At 30.6% G+C, this 18,000-nt stretch overlaps 2 protein-coding genes across 2 annotated transcripts; one reads left to right on the top strand and one right to left on the bottom strand.

Moving 5' to 3' along the window:
- The first annotated feature begins 8,038 nt into the window (after positions 1-8,038).
- Positions 8,039-10,871, top strand: LOC129291213 (uncharacterized). The gene is made up of 6 exons (XM_054928466.1): positions 8,039-8,316; positions 8,498-8,640; positions 8,783-8,833; positions 9,493-9,714; positions 9,814-9,916; positions 10,085-10,871. The coding sequence occupies exons 1-6, from the start codon at positions 8,231-8,233 to the stop codon at positions 10,665-10,667; spliced, it is 1,188 nt and encodes a 395-aa protein (XP_054784441.1). The 5' UTR covers positions 8,039-8,230; the 3' UTR covers positions 10,668-10,871.
- A 547-nt stretch (positions 10,872-11,418) lies between these two features.
- LOC129291832 (thaumatin-like protein) lies at positions 11,419-12,755 on the bottom strand. The gene is made up of 2 exons (XM_054929377.1): positions 12,665-12,755; positions 11,419-12,290 (listed from the first exon to the last, which is right to left on the bottom strand). Exons 1-2 carry the CDS (start codon positions 12,732-12,734, stop codon positions 11,617-11,619), a joined length of 744 nt encoding a protein of 247 aa, XP_054785352.1. The 5' UTR covers positions 12,735-12,755; the 3' UTR covers positions 11,419-11,616.
- Positions 12,756-18,000: the final 5,245 nt, after the last annotated feature.

The following is an 18,000-nucleotide window of genomic DNA, read 5'->3' as shown; positions in this document are numbered from 1 at the left end:
TTTTTTAATAATTAAATTATTTTTTTAATTTTATTCCTTTAACATAAAAGTATTTAATATAACTGTATTATTATTTAATATCAAAAGTAAAAATAAAATTACAAAATTAATTTTTAAAAAATATATAAAATGGTTGAAAGTGTGGTGTATACTAAAGATAGGAGAGAATATCAACCGGGTTAGTGATTCTTAAATTGATAGCAAATCAAAGCTAAAATATATCTTTCTTTTCTTTCTCATTTTAATATTTACTTTGAGGATATAGGTAAAAATATTTGGTCGAAAAAGCACATGTTATGGGCAAACGTTAGGTAATAGTCAAAGGATAAATTAGATTAACTACGGTTGACTTAAATTGGGAGGAAGGTCATCAGGGCAAACTTTTCCGAAAATAAAATAATGTCCACCGCGAATGGGTGGAAAAATATGAATTACATGATTCCTTACAATTTTATATATAAGTTATTTGTAGCATGATTCACCCTAATAAAAAAAAACTTAAAACAATAGTTATTAATTCTATCTAAAAGTTTAACAAATTTTTAACTTCATTTATATTAAATATACATCACAAGGTACTTTCTTTTAAATCTTACTAACATTTAATGAGAGAAAAAAGAAAAACTTGTAAAAAAAAGATTTAATGTCATTTCTTATAAATATGAAAAAAGAATCATTCTTTTCCTATCTATTGAAAGGAGTATCATATTATATAAATGAAAGTTGGGGTTCAAGCTCCAACTATTTGTTTAAGTGGTAAAAATTTCTGCTATTCGAACACATTAACTTTAGTTGGTATCATGTTTATTTTGAAATGAATTAAAAGATCTGAAATGGACGAGGAATTTGAAGTAAAATCAGTGAAGGTGGCATGAAATGTGTAAGTGGAAAAAACATAGGAAATGAAGAAGCAGTTTAAAAGAAGTGAAAAACTTGATTCGTGGGGGAGCTGTCATGTTGTGTGATGAATGTGGGATCATATGGCCACATCACATGTGCTTGTGCCTCCAAATGAATGGATATGGAAATGCTTCTTCATGTAGCACAGCCACATCAGCCAGCGATAAGCCTCCATTGCAAGCAGCAACATGACAAATGGGAGGCTTCTGCTATTATTGTCCGCCAAGATTTCTAGTTATGTTGCTCTGTTAAATGGGAAATATAAGCTGAAACGGACAACTGGGGGCCGGACTTAGCATTTACCACCATCCAATTTGCTACATAATTTAGACTTATATTCTTAAAAATATATTATTTTTTGAATTACAATAATCAAAATATATCTCACACGTGTGTATTCAAATTTCAATTTAAATGATATACTTATGAGAAAATGACAGTTAGAGACCCCATAAGAATATTAATGATAGTTACAAATCTTAAATTATTAAAATCTCAATAACAAACCATAATCCTTACTTGCAGCAAATTATCTTTTATTTATCAACTTGAAATTCACAACATATTTTAGTAAATTTTTCACTAGTCATAAAGATTTCCAACTATCTTCTATTGATTTTTTAAACCATACCAAAAAATTACAAGTAATTTGTTTGCAATTTAAAAATGACTCTTGTAAATTCGCAATTGACATTATGAATAATTCCAAGTATATTTAGAATATTTTTCAAACGATTGATCTATATATTGACAATAAAAAAAAGCATAAATGATTGGCGTATGATTCACAATCAACTCTTCTAAATTCCCAATTAATATTACAAATAATTTTAAGTGTATTTACTTAATTTTTCAAGTAGTTTATTTGTATAATGAAAAAAAAAATTACGATTCACAACGAACTTTTATGAATTTTCAATTAACGTTACAAATAATCTTTAAGTGTATTTAGTATATTTTTCAACTAACTGTTCATATTTTTTTAATTATAAATAAGAACTATGATTTGTTATTAAAATTTTACCAATTCAGGATTTGTAATTGTCATTAATATTTTTATGGGGTCCTAAATTGTCATTTTTCCTATACTTGTGGCCAGTTTGGTTCACGCAATAAATATGGTAATGTAATTACAAGAAATGGAATGTAAAATAATAATATAATATTGATTATTATGAGTTTGTTTTCATGGTAAGTTATTGAAAATGCTGAATACAAATTTATCTTTTATATTTAATGTTGATTAGCATGATCTTGTTTGGCAAAAGAGACAGTGGGGAGAGAAGGAGTATTACTGGCTAGATATGATAATTACCCAGTTTATGGTAATAATGACCATATAATATAATCCCCTTTCCATTACCAAAATCCAACCAAACCCAAGGAATGAGTAAAAATGCATCTGCCTTTTTATGCAAGGAATGAAACCAAATGGGCCGTTAGGTTGTCCATGCAGAATGGAAGACAGCCCAACAAGGCAGTGACCTGACATGTGATAGGGACGAAGACAAAGCAGACACTAGTAATGTGGTTGCAAGGCTTCCAGAGTCTTTTTGTGAATAAAAAAGTGGAGGAATGTAGCACCAGTAATGCTCTTGTGAAGCAGGACCAACATCAATACCTCCGTATCAACATGAACATCAACATCATTTTCTTCTCGCATTTAAAATCCATACATTTAAAATTATTTATTTGAATCATACAAAACTGATTAAAAATAAAAAAAGAGATTAATTACTATTTAAAACAGAAATAAAAGATTAAAAGTGACAATCTTACTTCTATTTTTTAATCAGTAAGAGAAAAAAATGATAAATGAGATAGATGAGAAGACTAAAAAAGTCACCAGCAGTAAAAATATGAAAAAAAAAACTGAAAGAATTGGAGTAGATGGAATTTCAAATAATTAGGATCTATATATAATTTAAAATTATAAAAAAATTTATATGATAAAACATGAATTTGGATTATCCATCCCCATTCATCTAAGCACATCTTAAGCTTATATGTTGTTGATATGTCTTTGTCATTGAATGAGACCATCCTTTGCACAGAATCTAAAATAATTCACATTGTTTATGGCTTATGAATGATACATCTTCTTATAGATTTTTTATTGTATATTATTGTAAAGGCTTCTCGATAAAAACATAATTTTTCAACTGAACATCACTCACTCAATTTTGTTTATAATTATATAATTATTTATAAATGTCAATATAAAATATAAATTTTATAAGAAGCTTCACAATAAAAAGTTTATAAGAAGTTGTGTTATTTAAGGTTTGGTTTCTATGCTAAGCAATGTGGTGGTAATGGACACGTGGTACTCACCATGCAAACGGCTGCTCGTATTGAGGGATATGAGGAAATGCTCTCCTCTTTCATTTTGGGTTAAGACTTTCTTCAAGGACCAAAAAAAAAAAAAGAAAAAGAAAGAGAGAGAGAGAGAGAAAGATATTAGCCAATGAAACTAGTTTTCATGGGACCCAACATGATTCATGAGCTTGTAAATTTATTTCTCAATTTCTATGAATAAACTAATAAAGAATTATACTTTAGTTTAATATTATAAAATATTTTTAATCTCATTACACTTCTAAGTAAGTTAGTTAATTATCTTTAAAATTACACACTCTTTCTTTTAAAAAATAAAAATTACACTATTTAATAGGGTACATCAATTATAAAAGTAGTTAAAAAAAATTTTATTAATCAAACATTGAAAGACCCCAAATATCTTACATTTTTTTACCATTTTATCTAAAAAAATGTGTATATATTACTACATTCAAGGAAAAAAAAAGTAGGAGGGAGAATATACATAAGCAGTAAAATTATTATACTCATTAAAATAAAAAATCTAAAATATATTTTTTTTAGAATTGGTTTTTCACATGTTGTACAAAGTCCATAAGTTATGTTGGTGAGTTTTTCACAAGTAATTTCAAGGGAGAATCATATATAAGGCTCTCATGTGACAAATAATTGCTCGTAGGGTCCAATAGATTGTGAAAATACTTTGTAAGCCCAAAGGCCTTCTATACAATTCATTTTGAAATTGTAAATACCAAACTTACCTTGATCTGAAATGTTCTCTCTCCTTTTCCCTCTCTCTCTCTCAATTCACCCTCATAGTCCTGTTTTCCAAATTTGCATAAGATTAAGTGAAGAAAAGGAGAAAAACCATAGGCTTAAACTATTGCTAGCCAAAGAAATATTATTTAATTTCACTTTTTTACTTGAATTATTTAGGGATTTTGCTTGAGAAGAACATTTTGGAATCCTTCACTAGAATTTGAACTAGTTTTTGGGTTTAAGATAAGTGATAGTTGAATTCAAAAATTTGTTGGGTTTGTTGTTCTGTTGAAAGCCCAAGGCTTTTATTGCATCCTCATGTGCTTGGACGGAGTCTAAACACTTGAAAACATGAAGCTCTCTAGATTTTGAATGCTCTAGATCCCATAAAGCATAGTAAAACAGGGACCCATCTCTAAAGTTCTCTCTAGATTTTGACACTTGATTTGTTTCAATAATCAAGCGAAGTCCATTAATTTTTCAATCAAATATCCATTTAACAAGCACACGTGGTTTTGGCAATTAAATATTTTTGCTATATAAATGGATCTTTTATTATTAATATATAGACCTTATTGTGTTATTTATGGATATTCTGTTGTAAACTCCATTAGGGTAACTTGTCTATTGTGGTTCCACTAAATTATATGGACCTTGTGTCATTAATATATGAATCTTTAAACATTATTTACAAATGTTTTATTGTAAATTCCACCAAGATAATTTGTGTTTTCTAGTTCTACTAAATCACATAGACAATGTATAAAGTACATTCATTTTATTGTTAATATATGAACCTTTTAATGTTATTTATAGATGTGATGTTGTAAATTTCACGGGGATAACTTTTATATTATAGTTCTACTAAAACACCCATACCTTGTGTTGTTAATATGTAAACTTTTTAATGTTATTTATGGATATTATGTTATAAATTATACCAAGGCAACTTATACATTCTAATTCTATTAAATTATACAAACAATACATAAAGGAAAATATAATTTTATATCCCTATACTTTGCTCCCATTTTGCTATTGGCTCTTATACTTTTTTCTGTGTTTTTGATCCTTATAATTTAGTTTTTTTATTATTTTAAGTCCCTCCATGAAAAAAGTATAGGGATCTTGGAGGGACCTAAACAATGAAAAATAAAAGTACAGGGATAAAAAATATTAAAAAAAGTTTAGAAATCAATATAAATATAAGGATTTAAAGTTATGTTTTTTCATATATAAAATACAAACCTTATGTTGTTTGCATATGAACCTTTTGATGTTATTTACGGATATTCTATTGTAAATTTCACCAAGATAACTTATATATTATAGTTTTACTAAACCATGTGGACCTTGTGTTATTAATATGTGAACCTATTGATGTTATTTATGGGCGTCTTGTTGTAAATTCCACAAGGATAACTTGTACATTTTAATTCTACTAAACCACATGGACAATTTATAAAGTAAGGACCTTGTGTTATTATTGTGTGAACATTTTGATGTTATTTATGAATATTTTGTTGTAAATTTCACCTAGATAACCTATACATTATTGAGCTACTAAACCACACAAATAATATATAAAGTATGGATTTTGAGTTGTTAGTATATGGACATTGTCATGTTATTTATGGATAATCTGTTATAAATTTAACTTGGGTAGCTTATACATTTCATTGAAAATAATTTAACCATCACACCATAGGAAGTGTTCTCCTAATATACACTACAATATTTTCCCTACATTATTTACAAAAAAGCAATTCCATATACAAAAAAGCAATTTAAGATAACACAAACACAATCCTAAAGTAATCCTAATTGCATTTACACTATAATATTTCTATTAGTAAGGTTATCTTATCATTTTTGTTTTCCTTTGACAGCTACTCTAATGCTCCCTCTCCTCTTTGCTCATCTTGTTCAAAATTCTAACTGACACATCATCTGAGTTTGCCATCTCTTGTATGAACTTGTAATAAACAAATTAATTTTAAAAAATGTCCAGATATCAAAATATAACTTTTATTTCCTACAACTGAACATTTAATATAAACAGTATAACATTCATGTTTTCACAATATATACTCTTGTGTTTTAATAGGACATTTTCATGATAATGGACAAGTCATGACTTTTCCAATTCACATGTGAACATTCAATATAAATAAGCAAATTATCATAATTTCATAATAAATAATTCATTCCAAAACATCCACTATTGATTTAGAGTTTAATAAATAAGTCAAATTATATCAGCAATCAAATTAAAACTACAATTCCAATTTTTATAACATCATTACAATGCATTTTTTGGAGCAAAAATTCATCTCATATGTACCTTATATTATAGTTAGAAAATGAGCATTCCATATAACGTTTATGTGCAATTTCTAGCTTTAGCCACTCTAATTGCAAGAAGTCCTCCTAGAATACGTTGATCGATCCATTCAATATAATGTGAAGACAAAAGTACTGTTGACAGAGCCTTGTCTTCTGCATAACTCTAGTCTACTAACTAGTGTAGTGGACAAATTAGCTTCAAACAAAATAGGGTATTGCCAGAGAGCAAATCCACCAAAAAGTAAACCAAATGCTTCCTATCACATTATTTAGAAAGGAAAATCTTTTGCCAAAAAACAAAGCTAGAGCGTGCAATTTTTTTGAATCTGGAGCGCATGACAACTTCAATCATCATTTTGAAGCATTAGGTCTCTGATTATAACAATAATGGGAGAAAATATAATAGAAAAATGGGATTAAATGCCACCAACAGATAATATTGTCACAAGTTCTTTAGGGAAAATTTATCACTGTATGTTCCTAGGGCATTCTACAGAATAAATATATGTATGTATGTGTGTGTGTGTGTGTGTATATATGACAATTCCATCTTCAAAACTTAATGTCTTCTTAAAGCTTTCCTGAATAGAACATTTTCCCTAAAAAAAAAAACACCCAACTACAAGGGCATAATACTTAAATGAAGCATAGCGTTATTATTTTACAATAAACAAATCTATACCCATCAATTGAAAACGTTTCAGATCAAAGCTTGAGGAGGAAGAGAAAGAAGGAAGAGGGAGGAAGAAGAAGAGAGGGAAGAAAAAAGCATGATGAGGAGGAAGAGAAAAGTTGGTTAGTGCATTTGAATAGAGAAAAGCAAGAGTGAGAAGAAGAGAGTCATCGAAGAACAACTGATTATAAAAGAGGCAAATGGGTCATTTTATTGAAAATATAATTGCAAATGAAGCTCTTGAGCCCTCAAAATAGTTTTAGATTCCATTAGATCTTATTTGAAAATTTCTTGCACATAGGGGTCTTGAATGTGATTCTCTCTAGTTTTGATGGCCAATTCTTTTTACTTTTCTATTTTGTCCCCAAGCAAAAGTTTTAATTAAAAATGAGATAGCAGAATTTCCTTCATATGACCCAAAACAAGGCGTTATTTACTTGATGACTATCATTTACCATGCACTTATCGCATTCCTAAGCAAGGAAACCAAATCTCTATTATTTATGAGCTATGTCATGTATACGTAATCTAATTCTATTTATAAATTACTTTTACATGTTTTATCATAATTAAAAAAATTTAAATTTTATTAATTTTATCTTACAATTTATTAATTTTCTACCTCTACCACCTAATAAAGACAAAAATACTTATTTTTAATAATTTTTTAGACATTTAATAAGGCAAAAATATAAAGATGAACATAAAAAATAGTAAAGTTTTTTATAAATAGGATAAAAAATAATTTTCTATCCAATAAATGGGACCACAGTAACTCATCTTAAATTTTATGTAACAGTAACACACAGAGAAAATGTTCCTATTTATAACTTTATTTGACTATATGATAAGAGATACACAAAAAAGTAGTTATCCCATTATTTTCGGCCGAACGGGATTTGGTTTTCTTCTTGGTTAATTTTTTTTAAAGAAGGCAGTATATCAAATTTGGGCTAACATGGCTATTGGCCCATATGTTATAAGGCCCACAGCCTCCTAGCTTCAGGCTTTCATCACCTCGTCTTCGGTTCGCACGCGCCTTTCCTGCGTCCACCTTTTTCTTGAATTCTGTTGAACATTGGAGAAGGTTCGTGAATAAGTCGCCCATTTGCTGCTATATATCTAAATTTCACGGAGATTTGGAAAACTTTTGTATTCATCACTAGTTCTCAATTATCGTTGCTGGTTCCGGATCAAGGTTTTCTGCGGTCTTCTATTACAGTCAATCCAGAAATGGCCAAAGATGGACCCAACTGGGAAGGTTTGCTCAAATGGAGTCTCGCTCATTCCGATGGAACTCGACCCACTGGCAATATAAGGTGTGTATTTTTATTTCTCTGATTATAGATTCCGGTCAATATGATTGTAAAGTAGCTTTTATTTTGTTCTAATTGTGAAAAGTGCATACCTAGATGTACAACATTTTCCTTCAAGTCAGTATTTGTTCTTGAATTTGGATACGAATGAGGGGTCTGATGTATTTTTCTATCGATTCCCTAGTGAGGAGGACCGGAGATGGTTTATGGAAGCTATGCAAGCGCAGACCGTCGATGTCATAAAACGTATGAAAGAGATTACCCTTGTTATGAAAACTCCAGAGCAAGAATTGGAGGCTCAAGGAGTTACCCCCGCTGAAATTGAAGGTATCTTATATTCATAATAGCGTAAAACCATCTGGAAACATTCCCTCCCCCCCCCCCTTCGGGAGGGATAGTATTAATTACTTATCTTTAATCTCATACTGAGTCTTCTCTGGTCGCGTATGCATGGCCTAAATTCCGACAGATATGCTGGATGAGTTGCAGGAGCATGTGGAATCCATAGATATGGCAAATGGTAATGATTTTTTTTCGTGCTTCTTAAACTTGGATTTCTTCGAAGGAATATAAAAAGTGTTCTCATGTAGAATACTTGCTTCTGTTTGCTTTTGGAAGTTTCCAATATTAGATTCTTATAAATTTGAAAACTGATTTTTAATTATGTAATACTCCATTGCATGCCGAAGGCGCTCTCTTGACCCTCTAACAACACGCGTTCAATAATAAATTTTAACAATCAGTTAATTTTCTTAGCATGTTCATTATGTAAAACAAAAGTAACAAATAAAGTTCATAAGTTCAGCTTTTGTTGGTCGAAATATTTTGAAAAGTATCATAGTGAACATATTTTTTCTGGATGGGCAATTGTTAAATTCTGTACCTTCCCCTTTAAAGTCTAATAATTCATATGACCTTATTTTACCGTGCGATAATGTTGGTGGTTTACAAAGATTTCATAGATTGTGCTCTTGTTGGCCCAAAATTTTGGGCTTTTTTATTCGTTTATTTTCGCGGGTCAGGTTACATTGTTCCTATGTTTTCTCGTGTTTGACAAAGGAAAGAATCAAAGAAAATGTGGCAACAAATTTTAGAAAATCTATTAGTCATTGGATATACTTTTTCAACTGTCTAAAGCAGTGTGCCTGAACTATTTCCTCGTCTTCATATATGTCCCAGATCTTCACTCCATTGGTGGTTTGGTTCCTCTTCTTGGTTACCTCAAGAACCCTCATGCAAATATTCGAGCAAAGGCTGCTGATGTTGTGACTACAATAGTCCAGAATAATCCAGAGAGTCAGGAACGTGTTATGAATGCAAATGGTTTTGAACCTCTTATTTCTAATTTCAGTTCAGATCCTGATGTGAAAGTCCGAACTCAGGCACTTGGTGCAATATCTTGTAAGTCTGCTTGGGGGATTTATCATTTATGACAGCAATATCTTGTTCCTGAGTTTGGAATGGTTTTTTGACTTGTTTCTTCTTGGGATGACTTGTCAGCATTGATTCATCACAACAAAAAAGGCATCACTGCATTTCGACTAGCAAATGGTTATGCATCCTTAAAAGAAGCATTGTCCTCTGAAAATGTGAGGTTTCAAAGGTAATTTAGGGAAATATTTAAACTGATCTGTACAATACGAAGCTGATATTTTCTATTCATGGATCTGAAGTTCATTTTTTGATTTATCCTTGTGACGTCCAACCATATTATTATTATTAATTATTAATTATTAAAGACTCTGATCTTGTCTTTCTTGCCATCTCTCAGGAAAGCACTTAACTTGATCCACTACCTATTGCAAGAGAATGATTCAGATTGCAGCATACTGCATGAGCTAGGATTTCCCCGTTTGATGATGCATCTTGCCTACAGCGAAGATGCAGATGTCAGAGAAGCTGCTCTTCGTGGCCTTCTTGAGCTAGCTCGCAACGAGAAAGATGGTGCTGCTAGTATGTCAGGGGAAGATGATGGTAAAATGAAACAACTTCTTCAAGAACGGATAAATGGTATTGGTTTAATGTCAGCCGAGGACCTTGGGGCAGCTAGGGAAGAAAGGCATCTTGTGGACTCTCTTTGGCGTACTCTCTTTAACGAGCCATCTTCCCTTAGGGAGAACGGTCTTCTAATCCTTCCCGGTGAAGATGCGCCCCCACCAGATGTTGCTAGCCGGCATTTTGAGCCTCCCCTTCGGGCCTGGGCTGCAAACCCTAATTCAAAGAAAGACTCTAGTAGTGAAAACACAGAGCCACCGTTGCTTTTAGGGCCAGGACCTTCACCTGCTGCCCCTAATTCTCAAGATAGTTCAGGTACAGGACTGGACGCCAATGCCCAGACAGGTCCTCCTCGATAAACATGTTATGCTGTTTTCTCCTTTTTTTTAACCCCCCTCTTTCCGTGTGGGCACTCTTGTACCATCCTCTATAAACAGATGGTTTCTTAAGGCATCTCTTTTACTCATGGCCATTTTTCAATTGCTGCACGCTTTATCGTGGAATCTGTCAAACTACCTAACCTGGTTTATATGTCGTACTAAATGTCTGTCCTGTTTCCAACATTTCCATTCTCAATGTGCGGTAGCCATGTGATGGCATTATCTATCATGTCCAGTTAGCTGGGTTTACGTGCATTCTTCATCTCAAATTTAAATCATACCGAATAGTAGTATAACTGACTGTAGGTCATATGTTTTTTTCGTTAAAAAATATACAGCATTTTTTTAAGAGTTAATGTTAAAAAATGTCAGTCATTTTTAGTCTTTTAAGATATAATTATTATTTTTTTTAAAAATGTACATATTAATGAATGACTTTATATTTATTATAAAATGTTTAGTAGAAATAAATATAAAAAAATAGAATTTATTAGAAAGTAGGTAACTATTATTAAAAAGTGAGATCCAGTTAAAAATATTTTATATTTTTAAATGTAGGAGTACATTTTATGTTGATATTAAATAACTATATTAATAGTGTGAATACTATAACCTCTGATTTTATTGCCTTTCAAGCAAATTTTCGCATGTGAAGTATAAAGCGAGCAGCTGACTGGAGTCCTGATAATTAAATAAAATTGAGCTGAGCACACAGCAAAACCTGAGATCATCAAAGTAACAATCTCAACGTACCATTCTTTGTTCAATTTCGCTAATGTCGTCCTTCTTAAACTCCTAATGGAATCAACTCCTGATAAAATTACAAAAACTAGAGGACAGTCCACTAATGATATAGATAAGTTTGCAGATCTACGACAGAAGCTTCAACTTCATTTTGAAGAAATCCTTGCAACTATCTCTGCTAGGTTTATTGGGGAGGACAGAACGTGATAACATACCGTGAAGCCCTACATTTATTAAGGCTGCTAGAATCATCATATGCATAGCTATAAGCCTTTGGGCATATGGCCTTGAAAAGATGAGCAAATAAGGTAGGCTTGCAAGTCTTTGGATCTGCATAATTCCCTGTGCAGCAATACTTAGCTGATTGCATAGCCAAGCAAGCACTCTTACACCCCACAACCTTTCCGTTTTTCTTCACTTCCAAAGCTGATGGGCAGCAAATGTTCAAGTCCACCTCACAAGAAGCCACCCCGCACCCAATCCCACCCCCAACAGGCTTCATGGACACAGGCAAATTGAAGCCATCCACCAAGCTCACGTCATAGAAGTGTAACGGAGAAGATGATGATCCCAGTGTCATCTCCACCACAGTTGCCGGTGGCACTCCTCCCTTCCCTCCACACTGAAGTTTCCCGAAGCAGTCGCCGGTGACACACGAGCCTTTCCCATTGCTGTCAAAGCTACAATCCTGCCTCCCCCAGATTCTTCCTGACCATTTCTCTGGTACCTCAAATACTACTTCCTCGCCTATTCCAAGATGAAAACCTCCATCTTTTGGAGTTGGTTGCCCTGCACTGCCTTGTATTCCTGGCCACACATTTTCTACGCAGTTGTTCACTAGAATCAGCTGAGCCCCATCTGCAGTCACCAAGAAGAAAGTCAGAAATACGTTTGTAACATAATGCACTTGCATTTGAAAAGAGAGAGAAAAAAAAAGACATGATGTGTGCCAAAATGAGAGATAAATGGACTCCTTATTCACATTCTTCCATTTTTCAATGTATTAGTGGATAAACATAAAGGATTCAATTTGATATCTAGTACTAAAATAACAAGGAAAAATCCGTCTGTATAGCTATTTGAATTATGGAATCGACAATGGCACTACTTTTTGATGACCAAAATCAGAATGTTCCTATTATTTGTGTTGAATTAAAAAAAAAAAAAAACACATGAAAGAACTAAGAAGTGTGAAGAGAATGCAGTAATAGCAGTCGCTGTAGTAGAATTACCACCAATGGAGAACAGGGCAATCAAATAGAAGAGAGACAACAAAAGAAGGGGACAAGTTATTATTGCCATTGTTATGTTAGTTGAGAAGGTAATGCTACCTATATATGTGGTGGCAAGTACTGTCTCTTAAAACACAAAAGGGTTTTGTGACTTCCTCTCATGTCTTCTTGTCACTCTCATTTAGCTTTTTCACTTTATTTTTCTCCACTTGCCGTAACTTTTCTTTTTCAAGATAAGGAATATATGCATTCCTTCCTCCTTGAGGCTTCTGCATTACATAATTGGTTAATTGAACCTTTAGAATGTAGTAATGCTGATTAAAACATCATCAAACTTTTCTTTTACAAGAGAAACTTAAAAAAGAAAAGGGAATATTAACAATGCCATGTGATTTGTACGTACTTTGATTAGTTTAGGCAATGTCTAAAGTAGATACGAACCGATTAAAACCATGGGGGCAACAGAATTCGACTATTTTTTAGACCAAAGAGAACATCAGAATTCAGAAGAACAACGTCTCCACCAATCAATGTACATTAAGTTCTAAGCTTTAACTATAGCTATCATATGACAACTTTGCCATGAGAAAAACAATAGTGGTCTGTTGGAATGACAGCTTTTTGCTTCTTCTTTTTTTTGTTAATTTAAATAGCGATATATGAATATATGCTTGCACCTCCAAATAGGAAGGAATGTTTGTACGAGTCTATTGCCCTCTGCTATGATTTGCTTGAATCTTGTGGCATAAGATTTCCATTTATTCTAGGACTTCATGTGTTTGTGACTCAAAGTTGGATTAGAAGCGTAAAGGAAAAAAAAAAAGTATAAATCTGCTCAACAACCGTAGGAATCATGTTTATAATAATTATAGCACAGATTAAACAGATTTGTTAAGGAGAAAGAATAACAATGAGATTATTTTGATAGAAAGGAGGGACTTGGTCCAAAAACTATCGAGCTAAAGAACAACAAAGGGAAGGATTGAGATTCCAGACTCTCTTCCTTCACTAGGACCCTCAAAAACTAACATGTCTTGTCATAGAATTAGAAACATAGTATGAAAATCTCGATTAAACTGTCAGGTTAAGCAAATAAACCAATATTTTGACCGGTTTAATAAAATACTTTGTTTATAACTGATTTAATCACAATTTGATTATAATTTTGACCATTAACCCTTAAGTCAGTGCCTTTATCAGTTTAGTAATTGATCTAGTTTTTAATATTTTGGTCAGGAGAGTTTTCACTCTTAGGTCCCATATAAAAAATCTTAATACACAAAAGTATCATAAAATTATAAAACCACTTTGAAGTCCTATGTATTTTATCATTGCAAATTGATAACTTGAATAAAAGACATGAGATTACAAAGTAATGTACATGTCAACGGTTGAGATTTTCTCCTTCATAGTATCAAGGACAAAGGATATATTTTTTCCAATTAAGTCGTTACATACACAAAGGTTAAGATTTGAATTCTCAATTATTTATTTAAGTGATGAGAACTCTTACTACTCATGTCAACTCAAGTTGACATGTGCTTATTTTTAGAAGAAATAGAGAGACAAGCCTAAATGAAAAACCAATTCAACACAAGAGGGACTCTGATTCCAATATTCTGATCGCTTTGAGACTTCGAGCATAAATAAAAGAAAATGAAGTTGTACTTAAGCGTTGAAGTGCACTCAATGAATAGAAAATGAGGATAAAATCAACTCAGAATTAATTTGTGAATTAAATGGTCAGGACACAGCTTTGTGAAACAGCATTGTTTCGTTTCATAAGGGTTGTGAAGACTATCAATTAAACGAGTGATTGAAATATTTTCCACCTTGATAAAACGAGAACGTTTTGAAGGCCAACAAAAGTTGCCACAAAGGCTTACATAAAACCATAACAGACAAACCAAACACCCTAATGATCAAAATAAGCCAACATTAAAAGTAAGGGAAAATGATAATTACAAAGCTTTTGAAAGTATTAATGAAAATTATATATCTTTTGAAAATATTAATGACAACTGAAAATTTTTAATCATGGAAATGTTATGGGAAGATCATAATCATTATTTATAATTAAAAGATAAATAGTTATTAAAATATCCAATGGAATAATGTGACGAGAAGTTATTTGTTGTGAATTTCAATAATACTACTTGTAAATGAGTGGAAAGGCAATTATAAATGAATAGACATTTGTGTATGGTCACTTATGAATTTAAGAATAGTCACTTGTAAATTTTAAGAAAATCATCATTAGTGAATTTATGAAATTTTAATTGTGAATAAGTAGATAGTCCTGTAAATTCATGCATTTCTTGTGATTTAGGAATAATTAGTTGTGAATATAAGAATTATCACTTATGAATATATAGAATGTCAATTGTGAATATATGTGAATAATCTTAATTATAAATCAATGATTTAGAAAATTTTTCATGTTTCTTAATATCTATTTATAACTGACTTTCTATAATTTCACAAGTGGCTCTACTTAAATTCACAAGTGATGATGTATGTTTTAATAAAATTATCTATCTATTCAAAAATTGACACCTCATATCCACAAGTGATATCTATCTTAAATTCTCAACCAGCTTTGTTTTAAATTCATGAATGACTTGTTAGTTAATTCAGTAGTTTAATTAAAAATATAAACTATAATGCTTCTTTAACATTTCAATATTTAGAGGTCTTCAATTGTCAATTAATACCTTCACAAGGTGCAAAACTGACATTTCCTCCTAAAATTAAAATAATAGGATGAGCCTATTGAGAGACATTACTAGGGGTGGGAGGAGCTTACAACCTCGCGTACTTCATGTCCAACTTAACATATTTACTAAATAGATTCAGGTCAGGTTTAAATCTTTAATTAAACTTATTTATTTTTAAGGTCTAGCCTATGAGCCTAATATACTGGCCTATTTACACACACACTATGCAATATATTATAAATACATAAGTTTTATCATTTAATTTTTAATCAATCCATTCTTTTTTTAATTTTTGTTATTTTTTCAATCATATTGAATTATATATTAATTTTAATGTTATTATTTTATTATTATATTATATTATAGTTAGTAAGTCCACTCTATAATTGATAAATGAGATTATATATTATATAAATAATAGCTTTAAAGTACATTTAAAATGTTTAAAACTAATATGCGAGCGAGTGTCACACTATAGAGGAAGGCAGTAATCTAGTATTATATGGTAACGTTTTGTCTTCTAGATTTGCTTATAGAATGTTGTCTCACTTGTCTTTTTTGATTCACGCTCCCAATACAGCTGCTAGTGTTGATAATCTTTGGTCTTATGAACATCCACGCCATCGTTGCTATAAAGGCGGTAGATAATAATACGATGAACCAGAGTGGAGGTGAGATTTATGCTATGCTTGGTAGGGGGGAGAGAGAGAGAGAAAAAAAAAAAAGGAAAGAGCGGGAGAGAGAAGTAGAGAGAAAATGACATTTTTTCTTACTTGATTAAGGAGAGAAAAATGAGAGGAAAAAGAAATTGCAAGATAAAAAATAGGTGGAACTCACATGTTTTTATCTCTGACTTTTTTCTTTGAATATAATGAGATTTTAGAACTCAACTTCCAAATTTACTCATGAATATTTTGTTTCCTGCTTGTTGCCTACCTCCATTTTTATCCTTATTTCCCCTCTACTTTAAAATTAGATTATTATTATTATTACCATATATATATTTAATAATTTAAGAAATAAAAATTAAAATTAGACAAAATAATTTTTTGCTGGCATTGGATAAAAGAATTTGCAATTATAATTTTATTTAGTCAGTAATATATAATAAAAATTATATAAATAATATGTTAAAATATTAAATTTTATTATATATAAATATTTTTGTATAAATAATAAGGTTATTAGCATAGGGAGAGAAAATTACTCTCTCTTGATCTTTTCTTCTCCATTTTTTTCTTGTGAACCAAGCATTAAGAATAAGAGAGAAATTAAAACCCATAAATAATACCACTATGATACTATTTATAAGGTATTTCATAAAAATAAATAAATTAATTAATATAATAGCTTTTTAAAGCATATGAAAAACTCTCAAATACCTTATAAATAAGATTAGAAAGAATAAAAAAATTATAATTTTTCTTGGGAGTGGGAATGTGGATATAATCACAATCACGATCAAGTTGTTGCTTAATCAGTTGTTCATATAACTAAAATGACGCATATTCCCTTCAGTTTTATTTATTCTTTACTTTCAATATATTTTACTATGATCAAGAAAAAATTTAAAATTTATTATCTACCTTTAAAAATTTTATAAATTTTCAATATATATTAATCATGTATTTTATACTAACATTTAATGAAGGTAGATGCAAAAACTTGAAGTAAAAAGTCATAATGTTATAATTATTATATTATGTGAACGTTCATAAACTCTATCAACTCTTAATCTTTCATATCCTACATTCCACAAGACCAGAACCTCTCTAACGAATGATTTTAGGAGTTTTTATCATGTGAACACCCATAAACTCATGAAGGGTTATATGTTATATATTTATATGAATTAATCTTATAATTTAATATACAATAAATTAGTAAATTATTCTTTGAATTTTAGGTCAAATGACATCATAGACTTTGAATTCATTTGTTGTGCAAATTGTTTCATTAACTTTTAAAATTATGCAATATGACATTCCTGATATTAATAAGAGTTAACTTTAGTGATTAATTGACTAAAAAGTGATAAAAAACCTTAAAAAATTATAGAAAAGGATCAAAAAATTACAAATTATACTGTTTTCAGAAGTTAAAAGAATAGCTTACACAATAAATAAGTTTAAAATTTATAATACTATTAGATCTAAAGTTTACGAAATAATTTGCTAATTTACTCTTTAATATATTGTACCTCTTGGATATGAGTGAAGTTTATAAATAAAAGTTATGTGTCACATATTTGAAATATCTAAGTGAATCTCTTTTTTTTTATTTTTTTTCATTTCTCTCATCCTAAAATTCTCTTATATTTGACCAACGATATGTTTTATAAATATGATAAAAAAAAAAATCTCTCTGCCTTATTTTACGATCGTAGGATTGCCAATTCATGCATGCATAACAAGTTTATCACATTTAATAACCTCGACTGCAAGAGGCCACCGATTTGTCAATTACAATAATATCTCTTCAATCATCAGTGATGTACTTGTCCAAATTAAATGTCTGGATCCCATCAATTAATAATCGTGACCCTACCCTATTTAATCATAATAAAGATTGGACAATAATGGTTAGATTCTTAAATAATTGAATCAATGTTAATTAGTT

This window comes from Prosopis cineraria, unplaced genomic scaffold (assembly GCF_029017545.1).
Source record: "Prosopis cineraria cultivar Desert tree isolate PC_DT_omini unplaced genomic scaffold, ASM2901754v1 PC13, whole genome shotgun sequence".
In the NCBI taxonomy this organism is placed as follows: domain Eukaryota; kingdom Viridiplantae; phylum Streptophyta; class Magnoliopsida; order Fabales; family Fabaceae; genus Prosopis; species Prosopis cineraria.
Note: the sequence above shows the minus strand (reverse complement) of the source record. Positions and strands in the feature narration are given on the sequence as shown.